At 50.3% G+C, this 15,313-nt stretch overlaps 3 protein-coding genes across 3 annotated transcripts in view; all 3 read right to left on the bottom strand.

Moving 5' to 3' along the window:
- The window catches only part of LOC105561837 (DNA polymerase alpha subunit B), a 15,930-nt gene extending 5,889 nt beyond the window's left edge, over positions 1–10,041 (bottom strand). Inside the window, exons 1-3 of the mRNA XM_012012182.1 lie at positions 9,598–10,041; positions 8,804–9,026; positions 7,772–7,823 (exon numbers count right to left, since the gene is read on the bottom strand). Of these exons, the coding sequence (XP_011867572.1) occupies positions 7,772–7,823; positions 8,804–9,026; positions 9,598–9,676 (354 nt within the window). The 5' untranslated portion in view covers positions 9,677–10,041. The remainder of the gene's footprint in view (positions 1–7,771; positions 7,824–8,803; positions 9,027–9,597) is intronic.
- On the bottom strand, positions 2,929–4,225 carry LOC105561835. Its single transcript, XM_012012181.1, has 2 exons — positions 3,655–4,225; positions 2,929–3,530 (listed from the first exon to the last, which is right to left on the bottom strand). Exons 1-2 carry the CDS (start codon positions 3,740–3,742, stop codon positions 3,247–3,249), a joined length of 372 nt encoding a protein of 123 aa, XP_011867571.1. The 5' UTR covers positions 3,743–4,225; the 3' UTR covers positions 2,929–3,246.
- A 996-nt stretch (positions 10,042–11,037) lies between the features above and the next one.
- LOC105561834 (dipeptidyl peptidase 3) lies at positions 11,038–14,424 on the bottom strand. The gene is made up of 4 exons (XM_012012180.1): positions 14,201–14,424; positions 13,688–13,985; positions 11,851–13,612; positions 11,038–11,711 (listed from the first exon to the last, which is right to left on the bottom strand). Exons 1-4 carry the CDS (start codon positions 14,338–14,340, stop codon positions 11,554–11,556), a joined length of 2,358 nt encoding a protein of 785 aa, XP_011867570.1. The 5' UTR covers positions 14,341–14,424; the 3' UTR covers positions 11,038–11,553.
- Positions 14,425–15,313: the final 889 nt, after the last annotated feature.

Below are 15,313 nucleotides of genomic sequence, written 5' to 3'. Positions count from 1 at the left end.
CATCGTGGACATTGGGCTTAAGAAATTAACCAATCACAGTCGAGTATTCTCCTCACTTCCGACTGTAATTGGTCAATTTCTTGGAGCTTAAATCACCTGTCGCAGACTAGGACCGTAGCATACAAAGACTTAAACATTAAAACGAACAGTAAAGGCCCGAACACGCGAAGAAAAACTTAAGCAGTAAAACTTAAGACTTAACGGAAACGACCAATGACTGCCGAAAATGTAAGCAGCCGTTTTGCAACTTGAGCGAAGCTGAAAATTCCGATTGGTTCAAGTTCTTAAGTTTTCCTGCGCGTCTTTTTCGTGTGTTCGGTCCCGTATGCGAATTGACCAATCGTAGTCGAAAACTCGAGCAGCCACATTGAAACGTAAAGGCCTTCACACACACAAAATTCCGTAAGGACGTAAAACGTAAGCGTAAGAAAATCGACCAATCACAGTTGAGAACATAAGGCAATAACGCGAGCAGTAGCAAATCCAATTTGTTGATTTTCTTACGCTCACGTTTTACGTCCTTGCGGAATTTTATGTGTGAAGGCCTTCAAGCCGAGAATTCCGTACGGTTGAAATTCTCGAGTCTCGAGTCTTTTCGTGCGCCACCGGCCTAAGGATTATTGGTTCTCTTGCTTCTCGCCACTTGCTCCCAGTGCAGACGGTCCTCAAAGATCTCCCGACGGGAGGGAACCAAACGGAGCGGAGCCGGGGTTCTCCTCAGGGACGTGACGGTGCTTCTCCGAGGCGGCGGGGGAGGGAACCCTCCGATCTCGACGATCGTTGCTGCGCTCGGACGTGCTTAATGAGTGTGGATCTAGTCACAACGTTATCGACCGTGCACTAGACCGCCACTCATTCGGCACATCCGAGAAGAATCCCCCGCGTGGGTGTCCCTCTTCTGCATTTTCTTCGGGGCGCAGGGAAAGGGGGCGGCTGATAGCCGCGAACGCTCGATTCGCGCGCGCACGCGAATACACGCGAGGGAGAATACGGCGACGCGCTGCACGGAGGTTAACTACGATTAACCTGGGCCCGCTCGTAACGTCCGCCTTCGTATTACGCGTCGTTTCAATCAAGTTCAGAGAAGAAGCGGTGCCCGGCGGCTCTCTCTCTCGCTCGCTCTCTCGCTCTCTTGTCCTCCGTCCGCGTCCGACGCCGTCCGATCCTCGCCGCGCGCGCATGCGCGCCGCGCCACGAGTACGCTCCTTATGCACGTGACACGTTCCCTCTCGCTCTAACCATCTTCTTCTTCCTTTCTCTCCACGGTCCTTCTCTCCCGTCGGACGCACGCAGGTCTGTTGCTCGTAGCTGCGCGCTACGTTATACTTTCTGCACTCAAAATAAAGCAGGTATCCAATTGGAGAGAAAAAGAGGGGGAGAAAGAGAGAGAGAGGGTAGGGGGAAGAAAGAGCACAAAAGACTCGGGATTACAAAGGAACGAACCTGACGACGGAGTGCGCGTACCCGAGGTGAACTTTCGAGAAGAAAACGGGCTTTCCCGGGTGAGAAGACGCGCCGATTCCGCGCGAAAGATGTCCGGGAAGTAAAAGAATTTCCGAGTTGCTAACGCCGTTGGTCTTGAAAACCGCTCCACGGTGCGCGCTCGTTGAGTCTAGAAACGTTCTATTTTGTAGGCACGTTTAAAAAAATGCGCGCAAGTTGATGAATTAGGCGCGGAATTTTTCTTTCAACGTTTATCCTGAAAATTATGTAATCGCCGCACATGGCATTTTGAACAACTTGTTTTACCAGTAAAATGTACGGTAAAATTTCAAGAAGCTCGTATTCTTCGAAATGCCATACCCGTTGTCCCACGATTTTCAGGATAAATTTTCAGAGAAAATTCCTTCCGTGCGCATCGAACTAGACATTTTTTGGAGCATTAGACCTTGCTAGGGCATTATAAAGCTAAAATAAGATAAAATACAATAATAAGATCAAGTAATGCCCACTGGGCATTAGTGGGCATTGGTGTACAAGATTTTGGTCTGCGGTTTCCCCCTCGGAGTACATTACACATTGTATTCTTCAAACATTTTGATTTGTTTCTACAAAATAGAACGTTTCCAACTGCATAGAGCACGTTGTAGACCAGACTCCAGATAGGCGAAAAGAAAGATCGCGTTCGCAATATTTTTTTCAAATAATCGCTCTGTGCACTCCGCACGCACTTCGCGTACTTCTGTATTTATAGGAAATGAGCAAAATAACGTCGCGACGTCAACCTTTCTTCTTGAACTCGGGAGATTCGCGGATCGAAGAGAAAAGGTTCCCTCGAGTAGAACAGAAGAATCCCACTCCTCGTGTAACGAAAGAAAAAAACCGATAAGCAAAGTCGAATATGCGAAAAATAAAATTACCTCGCGTTCTATTCGAGAAAGAGAGAACCGGTTCTCTCAAAAGCCGAACGCGGCTGCCCGACTGTTCCGTTTGTCCGATTTAACTTCCGTGGGCCCCGCGACGGCAGGCCAACGTAAAAGACATTGTCGCAGCGCTCGAGAACACGTCCTTCGCGGGAGGACAATTCGGATTCTCGATCAACATTGACGCACCAATATCGACGAGCAAACAGTAACGTTGGTAAACAGACGTTCGGAGCAGTCGAGCGAACGAGACACCTCGCGTCCGCTACAAGTAAACTTCACGGGTACTCTCGTTTCTTGTGTACGAAAGCGAGGACAAATTATTCAAACGCGATCGCTAGACGAGTCAAACGTATACTCGTCGAAAAACGGAGCTATATTACAGCGAGCACTCGGATCTTCATCGGTTTTGAACAGGGACTAAAGTTTCAGGCTCGGTCTACGACGAATTGTTAGTCGAGGCCTGTGTCCACGACGCTAGAACTTGGCCCAAGTTCTAGTTTCGAGAAATGTGTAGCCAATCAACTTGCGGCTATTCCATAAAAGCTGCTAGTTGATTGGCCGCACATTTCTCGAAACTTGGGGCAAGTTTCTAGCATCGTGGACACACAGGCCTTTGGTCGAAACTGCATGCCGATCCTTTTCCTACCTGACTTCTCGCTAATACCCGTTTCTACCAACGCAGTTTAACTTCAATCTTGGTTCCACTTACTTTGTATCTTTTTCTAAGACAAGAAGTAATTTAAGCCGAGATTAAAGTTAATCTGCATTGGTAGAAACGGGCGTAGAGCCTTGCGTCCACGATCCAGAAACTGCGTCCGAGTTCCAGTTCCGAGAAATATGTAGCCAGTGTAGTTTTCCGTAAAAGCTGCAAGCTGATTGGCTACACATTTCTCAGAACCGGAACTTGGGCGCAGTTCTCAGATCGTGGACGCAAGGCTTCACGACTAGCAACTCTCGTTGCAGACCTCACGGTCCGCGTACCTTTGATGCGGTTCGAACTCCCAGGAGTCTTTTCACTCTCCGTCGCGTAAACTAGTCCACCCCGCCATTTGTACGAAAGAGGAAAAAACCGCGAATCGTGTCCACTTCTACCAGCGTAGCTTAACTTTTTATCTCGGTCCAATTTACTCTCCATCTTCCTCCAACTCTTAGAACTAGAAAAAGCTGAAAAGAAAGTTAAACCGACATTAAAGTTAATCTGCACTGACAGAATGGACATTAGTCGGACAATTCGCTCACGGAAATCAGGTCCAAGGCACTCGGCAGCGAGCAGATAGCAGCTACTTACAAAAAAAAACCAGAATCGACCGCGTTCTAACGTCCACCCCGCGAATCCTCTCTCCTCTCCGTCCTCTCGCTCTTCCCAACGTGCCCATCACCGTCGACGTGGATTGTTCTCGATCGGCCGATTCCCGAAGAGTCGCGCGCCGCGCGAGACCGACGATCGTTCCGAGAGCATCCGCGACTATCGATCAGTCTCCTCGGCTGAGTCACGCGGCACGAAGAGCGGAGACGAAAGAAACGCGCGGCGGGATCGAAAGCCGTGCGGGCGAGGGAAGAGATTGGAACAGTTGTTGTTCAATTGCGCTTAATTGATGGAGAGACACCAACGGCCGCGCGCGCGCGCGCGCGCTCGAAGAGCCCGTCGGTCAAACGCGATATCGCTAGGCGCGAGTTATTCGCGTTGCTTATCGGCGGGAACGCGCGCGTCTCTCGACGATTCGAGCGCGATCGAGGAGAGAAAGTTGACGACGAGCGGGCGGGTGTTTTGCGCCGGTGAAAGGTCCGGCCGGGAAATCCCCCGACCCTTTAACGGCGCCCGTGCGCTGAGAACCGAAGAAAAGGCCAGGGAAACGTCTTCTTTCCTTCCTTCTTCCTTCAATTGTCTCGATAAGAATCCGGAGTCCGCGCGCTAATCGAGAACGAATGGAAAGTCCGTGTGGCGATAATCTTCACGGGAACGTACAATAAATGTTAGTAAAAGATCGCGAGAAGTTTTCAGCTTCGTGAAAGCCGCAAGTCGATCGGCTACACATTTCTCGGAACTAGAACTTGGACGCGGGAGGTCAATTCTGTATCTTAAGCCTTGTGTCCGCGATTCAAGAACTTGGACGCAGTTCTTGGATCGTGGACACAAGACTTAAGGCCCGTGTCCACGAACTTGGGCGAAGTTCCAGCATCGTGGACACGGGCCTTTACGCTACAGTGAAAGTGCTAAAAGCGAATAACTTTGTCTCTTTCTAACCGTCCCCTTAAAAAGAGACAGAGCTGCTCGCTTCCAGTATTTTCACTGTATCGCAAGATACAGAATGCACTCCCCGTTCTTGGGATCGTGGACGCGAGGCCATACGATCGCGGCAGTCGCGATTCAAAGTTTGGCGCCGATAAGAGCCGCGGAGTAATCGGTAATCGTCGCGCTCTCGATACTCGCCGCGGCGAGCGCTGAAAAGCACGACCTTCAACGGCGACGGAATTCGAATCTCCTCCGCTCCGGCGCAGATCGCACGTCGGACGATCGGAAAAAAAAGAGCTTCCGCTCGCGCGCGATACAAAGGGACTCGCGGACAATCGAAAAGATTCCCCCGCGAGTCGAAGTCGAAGCCTACGAGATCGACGTCGAGCGAGATGGCAGCGAGTCGCTCGATCTCCCACTCTCTCCCCCTCCCCGTCGTCTAATTGCATACCTACTTCCCTCGGGGCCCGGGGCGCGTTATCTTTTTTTTTCTCCTCCGCGGAGCGCAGTGCTCGAGCGAGGCACCGCCGTTCATCGTCCGTCGTTGGCGCAACAGGTTGCAGCGGCGCGAGTCAACAGGCTCCGCCGCGGCTCAACGGTCGTCGCACTCGCGTCCGCGCGACGCGGCGTCCATTCCTACGAGCGTGCGCGCGCATGCGCGCGCGCGTCCGCGGGCGATCGCGACGCGAGAACCGATCGGCGGATACGGGCGAGCAGATTCTCCTCGCTTCCTCCGAGTCGGACGAGGGGAGGATCCGGGCGTATTTCGGCCGCGCGATCGGCGAAATTGCTCGCTCTCTCGCCGCGCTCGCGGGCCCCGACTCCGCGCCGAGACCGAGCCATCATGGCCGCCGGTGTTACCGCTTCTCGCCTGCTCCTTTCCTCGCGCACGCCGCGATCGCGATCGCCAGCCGTCGAGTCGCCGCGAACGAGCCTCGCGGCCGCGGGGCGACCGATCCTCCCGCGCGATTGCCAGCCGAGCGGAGCGGAGCGGCGCCGAGGCGGAAAACGATCACTCGCGGGGACGCGCTTGTCAGACGCTGATGGCGGCGTCGCGTTGCCGACGCCATCGAGAGAGGCACAGAGGCCGCACCGATACCGAGCCGCGCACCGATAACCGAGCGCAACGCGACACACCGCGAGGCACGCTCGCGCGCCCGCGCGCGCACGAATCTTCGGCCGCGGCGAGCGAGGAACGAACGCGAGCGTGGATCGCGCGCGACTACTCTCCGTTCGCGCGTTAAAATAAACGTGAGAACGAGAGCGACGAACCGACGGCGACCGCGCCGGAGTCCTTGAAAACTGAAATCGTGCCCTTCGAAAGAGATCCGTTCGGCTCGCCGAGGAGACGGAGGGGATGGAGGGAGAAGGAGGAAGAACCTTGCCCCTTCCCTCGCTCGTGTCGCTCTTCGTCCTCGTTCCGCCAATGGAAACGCGCTGCTCCGTCCCGCCCCGCCCCCTCCCCACCTGCCGCGCGGGAGATCCTTCGCGAAGTGAGCCGAACTGGCGCGGCGGAGGGGGGCGAGGTGGGGGATCTACCTGAGCGATTTTTGTGGCGGGAATTACGGTGCCGCCATGCAGAATCCTGTAACGATGTTGCTTCTTCTTCTTCTTCTTAATCTTTCTCATCCTCCTCCCTCGTCTTCTTCTTTCTCTTTGGTATCTTCGGGAGAGCCTCGAAAATTCTCTCCCGATCCTTCGAGCCAGCGAGAAAACGCCCGCAACGTAATATCACGAACGGAACGCGCATTTGCAAACAACAGATGCATTGTATATCGGAGGGGGTGGGGGACCCACTGTGAACGGTGAGAGACAATGTTGGCAGAGCACTGTTCAGGTACCTGAAGTGCCCGCTGGGACAATGCCATTCCTCCCGAACCGAACTCACGTTCTTTTCGGATGAACGAGTGGAATTTTCCCGAAGGCTTTTCCAAAGGAGATAGCAGCGTTCCGGGAAACACTCCGGTGTCCGTCTCGGATTGATCTATGGACAAGGGCTGAAATGCCTGTCGAAATGACTCTATTTCCTGCCGAAAGGAATGCCATTTTCTAATGACTTTTCTCGGAAAAAAAGAAAGCATTCAACGAACGAGTATTGTTATCTCATTGTCGGATACTAAGGCCCGGGTTCTTCATTTTCTGGCCGATTGTTAACCGGAGGTTACTTGACTCCTGTCTCTTCTCGTAGAAAAAGATGGAGAGTTGACTAACGTCTGGTTAAAAAAGTTAATCAGAAAATGAAAAACCGAGCACAAGGACCCGGTTTTGCCAACCTCTTGGTAAGCCAACTGATAGTTAAATTATACGGCCATCCTTTTTTTAATTTAAAGGAAAAACAGACATGTATGATTTAACCATCAGTTAACTTATACCAAGGCCTGGAGTTTCATTTTCTGGTCAACTGTTAACCAGAAGTTAGTCGATTCTGTTCCTTCTTAGATAATAACATAGAAAAAGATGGAGAGTCGACTGACCTCTGGTCAGTTGACCAGAAAATGAAATACTTGGCCTTGGATAATATTTAAAAAAAAAGATAGAGCGTCGACTAAGCTCTGGTAAACAGTTAACCAGAAAATGCAAAACTGAGCCCGAGAGATCGGAACAACCTGCCCGAAAACAATCTTTTCTACCAACATTGTCTCGCGTCCGCCGGCCACTCGCTCCTAAATTGCAGATCGTGAGATACTAAATTATAATCATAAATTTGCCACGTATATGCATTTGGAAAATACTCTTCGATTTTCGATACCAACTTAAATAACCGTTACGATTCGCACGTATCCGTGCACGCGAGTTGATTGCATATTGCATTGTAGATTGATCTCGACCTAAATCGAACTTACAGTTCAACGATGTGACGCATCAATTGCGTTGCGTAAAATGTTCCAATGAAAAATACACCGCTATTTTTTATTGAAACATTAATACACTTGCAAACCGTATTTCTTATACACTAGACAACGCAAGCGCGCGCTTCGTTCTCTCTAAAAATTCGCGTGGTTTAACAGCTGCAAATAACACGACTGAAGCATGTCGTATCGCACAAGCGAGACAGCCAATCAGCATCTCGGAAAAGCGACAATACTTCGGGACTCTCAACTATCGACTTAATACGCCTTTTTTGCATAGAGAAAAATTAATAAATTACAATAAAGTAATTGCTAAAACTCACCTTCGACGGTTGACTCTCTGCACAGCCATACATGCTAAGTACGTCGTCGTCACTGTAATGTTTGCATGTAAGGTGCCATATACGCGTATGTTACAGCAGTCGCGAATCACCGATCATATTCCTCGTCCAGGGGCTCGATTCTTTAATTCACTCGAGAGAGAAGCACGCGAAAATTCTGCTCTCGCAGAAAAGCTGAAGGTCGATCGGTTAAAAGCCATGCGAATCGCCCATCAAACTTGCAACTTTTCTGCAAGAGCAGAACTTGCGCTTACGTTTCTTCCAAGGGTGTGTTCCCATTTCCTCTCGGTACTACTGCCAGTACCGGACGCTATTACTGAATTCAGCTTCTGAGAAAGTCATTTCCAAACGAAACCCCAGTATCCTTCGTGATAACACAACGGGTATTCTTTTCTACGTGCAACCGTTTGCATCTTCTCTTTGATACCGAATGCTCTAGACTATTGAGAGTACTGTCAGTAGTATATTCCAAAATGTTGTGAAGGCTCCCAAAAAGAAAATATGTAGAGAGGGAAGAGCGCCAATGTGAGCCACAAATCAACGGAAAACGGTTCTCACAATTTAGAAACAAAATTTCTCTTCAATATAAACGTTTCGACCCTACTTCGAGTCTTCCTCAGTGAAACTCGTTTAAATCGACTAGAGCGTAACTCAAGGGATCAGAGTGGTATGTGATTTGAGAATCGTTCCTCCATCAGCGATAATCCCAGTGTATCTCTAAATGGTTCCAGACATAAAGAGGACTGGGGCTGGATTCTTGAATATATTCGAAGGAGAAACGTATGCGAAAATTCTGCTCTTACAGAAAAGTTGCAAGTTGATTGGCCATTCGCGTGGCTTTAACCAATCGACTTTCAACTTTTCTGTCGGAGCAGAATGTTCGTATACGTTTCTTCTTCGAATGATTTCGAGAATCGGGCCCCTGAAAGTAGTACTAAGAGGAAATGGGAACACACCCTAATTCAGCAATCGAGCCCCAGAACGACAACGATGAATTTTGTTGTTAAAGGATACACAGTTTCGCTCGCGGCGAGATGTTTTTCCATTGGTTCTTGCTGCTTTGCGGGGCTCTCTACGGTCGAGTCGTGCGGTTTGTAATCCTTCAGCACCGCGCGTTCCATCTTGACCAAGGTGTCAACGGTGGGATCGATATCGGTGTCGTTGTTGACGCAAAAGGTCAGCCACAGCTCCGTGAGCTTCTCCACGTCCACGTCGTACAAGTCGCATAGTTGAAAACCTGCGTCACAGAAACGCCCGGTGAGCGTGCCGATCCCGACAGAAGGCTGCTCGGTTAAAAATACTGGGAAACTGAATAACTGCAACGCCTAAAATTCGCTAAATCGAACGTACCGCAACGTGGCGGCTTTGGTGTCTCACGCCGGCGTCGTCCAACTTTCATCGCGGTCTAACCTAAAATGCTTCCCGTTCGTTCCCCGCGGAATCAACGGGGGCGAACGAGCGAGTCTTCGACCGCAACCGAGATCAACTGTCGCCGGCGAGACCGGCGCTTTTCAAGACCCTCCAATTTTCACTTCCAGCGTGTACGAAGGGGTCCGCGGTTTCAAAAGTGAGGTTATACGACAACGAGGTAGAGCAAAGTCCGCGTCCGTTTTGTATCGCGTGTTCGTTCTCTTGTTAAAAACAGACGCACTCGCTCGATCGTCCGAAGTCAGCGCTTTGTTTTCAAGGCGAGCTGAAGTAAATTTTCGACCAGGCTCGCGACGCCGACGAGCACTCGAGGCGGAACGCGATTCCGGGAGGATTTTCGACGAGTAGAAAATCGCGGTAGATCCCGCGGGAGTACTCACACTTGTCGAGGACGGCATCGTTCTCGATTTTACAGCCTAAATCCTGAAACAGGCCCCGCAAAGAGTCCCGTCCCTCCATCCTGCACGTCGTCTCCGTCTGTTATTGCCCGCCAAAACTCGCCGGATTCAAACCATAGACGTATATGTAGACGCGAACGCGGCATTGGTCGCGTCGCAGGGGCGCGCACGCGCATGCGCGACGACGATTTGAAGCTTAGGCCGCGCGCACAATAAAGGAAATATCAAGGACAGACTAAACGTTGAATATTAGAAGACAGGGACGAAGGGAAGAGAAAGTAAACGTAACGCACAATGACAAAAAGAATAAAATACCAGATACGAATATGAGAAATGTGTCATATAGTCGTAACCCAAAATATTTTAGCTTGTGCATTTAAACAATATGGGTTTAATATTAGCTACGTTCAGCAGAAAAAACTGCTTTGCAACTGTTGTAAAATTCGTGAATCTGATTGGCGTATGCTCTTAAATTCACTCAAGATTAAGAGAATACACCAATCAGATTCACAGATTCATTTTACAACAGATGCAAAGCAGCTTTTTCTGCTGAACGCAGCCATTTATTCCCATTTCCCAATAATCCCTTTATCGCGCGTTAGGCTATACAGGTTTATTCTTCGCTTTGCTGCACTTTCCACAATCGGGCTGAAGTTTAAAACCAAAAAAGGATTCATAGTCCGTTCTTATTTCAAGATCTTAAGGCCCGATTTCACCAAAAGTTGTTTAACTTGGATCTTAGTTTAATTCATGTTTGCCTCTTTCTAAAGTAAGAGTTAGAAAGGGCCAAGGAACGAATTAAGCTAAGCTTAAAGTTAAGCGACGCTGGTGAAACCAGGTCCAAGTAATATCTTATGGCTGCACTTTTAAGACAATGTTTTATGTTTTAAGTTTCTCTCCAAGGCCCGGTTTCACCAACGTTGTTTGACTTCAAGCCTAGCTCGATTCGTCCCTTGTCTCTTTCCAACTGTTCCCCCAGGAAGAGACAACGAATTAATCTAATTGTAAGATCAAAGTTAAGCGACGTCGGTGAAACCGGTTGTTCAAATAACGCACAATAACTGTCTTGTGTCTCGAGAGTACAGAAGCCATTCTGTTAAGATGCCAATGCGTTTCCACAAGACATTAAAACTGTACTCAAGATATTCTTAAATATAAGAACGGACTATGAATATTGGTCCAAGGTAGAAAAAGTTCAATAAGTCGTTCTTAGTAATAAACTTTTTGCATCTCCTATCTCTCGTTTCTCTTTCTCTAACATTCGCCAGGACGCTTCATTTCAAGTGCAAAAAGTATACCGTGTTTACAGAGAACAAGCTTACGCGGAACTTTCTCGAGTACGTTCACGTTCGATTCAAATGGCGAACGTGAGCGTCTCATGCATTGGTCACGGACTATTATCCAGAATGATAATACGGTTACTTACGAATGCCTCAACTTGTATTTATAAAGTAATTTATAAAGTAATTGTATATTTTATGTAACATACAGTTATCTTTGTGTTCCACACACAAGTTCAGCATATTCTCTTTAAATGCATCCCCCCCCCCCCCGTACTCTTGTCCGCGACGTTTAGCGCTATATGACCCAAAAGACGGGTCAAAGGCATCTTACAATACTCCATTACCTTGTGGAATATTCTAAAAAAAAAACGGATAAAAAGCAAAAACGTCGAGCAGTCGCGCGTAGATCGGAGTACGGATCGCGATGTGATACTCTCGCAATCGCGTGGCTTGAAAAAAGTTAAAACTGTCACATACCATATGTACATACACATTCAACCTTGAAACGAGACAATCGTTGCGTATGTCGTGTAAAAAATTGAACAGTGTAAAAAAGTAATATTTTAAACCGGGTAACATCGGCCGTTCTGGTAAACACGAACGCCGACGACGGTTACACGGAATTCTTTACGACCCGGACCGTTAACTGCCCCGATTAATTGTTCGCCGACGCAAAGTGATGCTTGTCTTTGTTCCAGAGTTCAATCAGCGTTCGAGATATGTCTGAGCTTGGGAATCTCTCGGTCCACGATTGAATAAGCCCCGTGTACGACGACTCGTAATTCTTGAGTATCACGTTATTGGAATCGAAGCCTGAAACAAATCGAAACAGTCGGATTTACAAACACATTAAACGAGCATGTTCGCAGTAATAACAAAAGTTATTCAAAGAGAAACTGTAAATGTCGTAACGATGCGTCGGAGGAAAGTGTTGAAGATCTTGGGTACAAACCGTCGATAAACGTATTCGATTGGACGAAGATCTTCCTCGGTTCCTTGCGAGACAGGATCACGTCTCTCCAGCGGGCCCACGGATGCGGCCCGCTCTCCGGCACCTCGCTGTACCTGCCGTACATCCTCTCGGCCGACTCGACGTCGCCCATGCTCTTGTAAACCTGCAGCTTGAGGAGAAAATCACCGATGGCCTTCTTGCCGACCGTGGAGATCTTGCTCCGGTCGACAATTATACGGAGGTTCTTCCCTCCCTCGGTCTCGACCACGTTGACAAAGTCCTCGCCCGCCTCCAGGCACACTCTGAGCAGAACGTAACGCGCCTGAGAGTGAGCCTGGGACCACGTTTGCGTGGCGGGCTGATACATCTCGAAGGCCTTGGCGAAACCGCTCCACAGCAGGGACAGCCAGTTGACGTAGATAATATCCTCCGCCACCTGTCCCTCGTGGCCGAATATGCTCAGCACCTCTCTCTCCAGGCTCAGGTAAAGACCGACCGCCTCCGCCCTGCACTCCTCGTACGTGGATCCCATAGAGCCGAACTTGGAATCGTAGGTCTCCCCTTTCTGGAAGAACTTGTCTATTTTACCGCCGGTGAGAGGATTCTTCACGTTGTCGCGGTCGTAGTTGTAGGTGTCCGGCCCGGTCTGCTTGAACAATTTACCGGTACCGTGGCCGAGGAGCTCGTGCAGACCGACCTGCACCTCGAAGCTGGATATTCTGTACTTCTGCATCAGTTCCTGATCGGCGTCCGATAGAAACGGGATCGCGTGAGTGTCCTTCATATGCGCGGGTATCACGTTCCCCAACGACACGTTCTTGAAGCCCTCGGACTGCCTGATCTCGTCGTAATTCGGGATATTTATCCCCGACGGAATGCTGGAGCCCGCGAACGTCAGAACGTCGAGAGAGGTGAAGTCCGGCCTCAGGAACGTGTCCTTCTCGAAATCCTCGTTCCAAGGTAGCTTGGGGATGAATTCCTCGGCCCTGTTGACCAGCGTGGTGAATTTCTCGGACATCTGCCTGTTCACCATCGCCACGAAGCCCTCGAACTCGCCTCGCTGACCCGCGGGGTCTCGGTACGTCTCTATGAAGCCGATGTACGTCTCGATGGACGGTCCCTTGTCCTTTATCCAGAGACGAGAGCCGTCCATGTGATCGTCCAGAGATCCCGTTCTGAAATGATCCACGTATTTGCCCAGCATATCCTTTTCAATCTGATTGGACGCGTACTCCTTGGCCCTCTCGAGATTTTCCACGACCGGCACCATGAGTTTGCTGTAGTCCCCCCTCGTGATCTTGAACTTGGCGTTCCCGTACGCTTCCTCGGGCAGCGTCACCCCGGGTTTGTCCGACGTCTCCACCGACGCCAGTTTGATCTCGTACACGTCGACGTTACCGTCACCCACGGGATCCCGCGCCACCGTCTTGAAGCACCTCGCGTTGCAGGACTCCAGTCCCTTGTGCTGCATGAACGCGTTGACTCTGTCCGCGTCCTCCTTGGTGCAGTTTGCGGAGAAATACGTCGTCACCCCCTTATCACCCAATCCCAATGACTTCAATTTGCCGTCCAAAGAATACAGAGTGTTCGAAATGTTATCCCATATATCCTGCAGCTCCTTGGAATCATTCCTGTAAGCCTTCGAAGCCTTCAAGATCGTCTCGAACGCACTTTTATGCAAATTCGGGATGATTTTAGTGTCGCCCATGGCTTTGTAGTTTCCCGCGTTTGCGAACAGCCCGCAGCTGTAGACCAGGAAGGCCTGAAAAAAAAAACGTTACGTTGAACGTTTCATCATCTAGAGACATACACGTACAGAGAGGAAAAGTCCTCTTACCGTAAAGTCATGCTCGCTGACGCCGACGCGCAGGGCGGCTTCTTTCAGCTCGTCGACAGGCTCCGCGAGATAAATCTTGTGCAGCAACGCGAATATCAGCGGCGACTCTGGCGACGTCTGTATCAATACTATCAGTCCTCCGTTCCACGCGGCCTGGCTCAGGTAGTGAGCGTACAACTTTTCCTTCTGCGTTAACGACTGGAACGCAGTGTCGCACTCCAGCGCGACAACCGGCTGGTTGTTCGGCAAAGTGAACAAAGTGATATCCACGCTCATTGTCGCGTACGGCCGTTGCGCACTGAAACACGTAAATTGTATGCTACACAGAAATCGTCTTTCCTCAGCGCCTGTACATATAGTCGAGTGCGAGGCTCGACAAAATCAACAGAGTCACAACGGTCAAGGACGACAAAATAAACCGAGTCACGACGGTCTAGGTTGACGCGGGACACTCGGTATCTAACGGGCCGACTCGAGATCCGACAGATATCTCACGTCGAATGTAAAACGCACCGCGAGTACAGCTCGCCGGTCGAATCCCGGACAGCCTCCGCCCCGCGAGCGACCCCCGCGGCACGCGGCAGCGCGAGACGCGATCCTCCGCGGTTCGCGATTAACCTAATAAACGCGCTCGAGACTCTCGATCTCGACATAGCGCGAACGTAAAAGGGACCCGCGGCGAAGTGGCGTGGAGCGCGACAAATAACGTCGTGTATAAACAAATAGCGCGGGTCCGACGAAACGCGGAGGACGGCGAGTCTCGCGCGCTTCGGGGATCGCGAGCTGATTCGCGTGCGAGTACAGAATTAGCTTGAGCGGAGCTTCGAAGAAGGGTTTCCGGGTTGTATGCTTACCAGGTCAACCGGAAAGGGGGCGAGGCAGATCGCACAAGGAAAACGGAGCTCCGGCCGAAAGTTATCTCGGAGAGAATCGAGGAGAGATAAGATAAGACCGCTTCGTTATCATAAACGCGCGCCCGTCGCTGCGACGCGCTTCTCGATGGCGCGTGCCGAATCTAGGTATTCGTGAGTCAAGACTGTTGGGGAGATAATTGCTTTATCATGATCATACATTTGTCGGGCGCTTTCCCGCAACGCAGAAGGTCTGTTCGCGTCGCAGGTCCCAACGTTAGGGTGGAGTCCCATGGAGCGGAATACGCGGAAGCGGAATCAGCGGATCGCCAATCACAAGACCGTTTCGACGGAATTTTTGAAAGGGCTCTATCAGAATAATCTTGCGATTGGCGATCCGCTGATTCCGCTTCCGCGTATTCCGCTCCATGGGACTCCACCCTTATCCTGCTTGCTCCAACGACCAATGGCCGCGTTCAGCAGACACAACTGTTGAGTGAGCGCTCGGAATGATTGGTTAATACTTTTAGATCCAGCCAATCATATTAAGAGATCAATGAGCGCTCAGTATGATTGGTTAATACCTTTAGATCCCAGCCAATCATATTGGCCGCGTTCAGCAGACACAACTGTTGAGTGAGCGCTCACTCAACAGTTGTGCTTGCTGAACGTGGCCATTAAGAAATCGTTGAGCGCTCACTCAACAGTTGTGCCTGCTGAACGTGGCTATTGGCCGCATTCAGCGCATACAACAGTTGTGAATTTATACGCTGAA

The sequence above is a fragment of the Vollenhovia emeryi genome, unplaced genomic scaffold (assembly GCF_000949405.1).
Source record: "Vollenhovia emeryi isolate VEMERY1.0 unplaced genomic scaffold, V.emery_V1.0 DF939199.1, whole genome shotgun sequence".
NCBI lineage: Eukaryota > Metazoa > Arthropoda > Insecta > Hymenoptera > Formicidae > Vollenhovia > Vollenhovia emeryi.
Note: the sequence above shows the minus strand (reverse complement) of the source record. Positions and strands in the feature narration are given on the sequence as shown.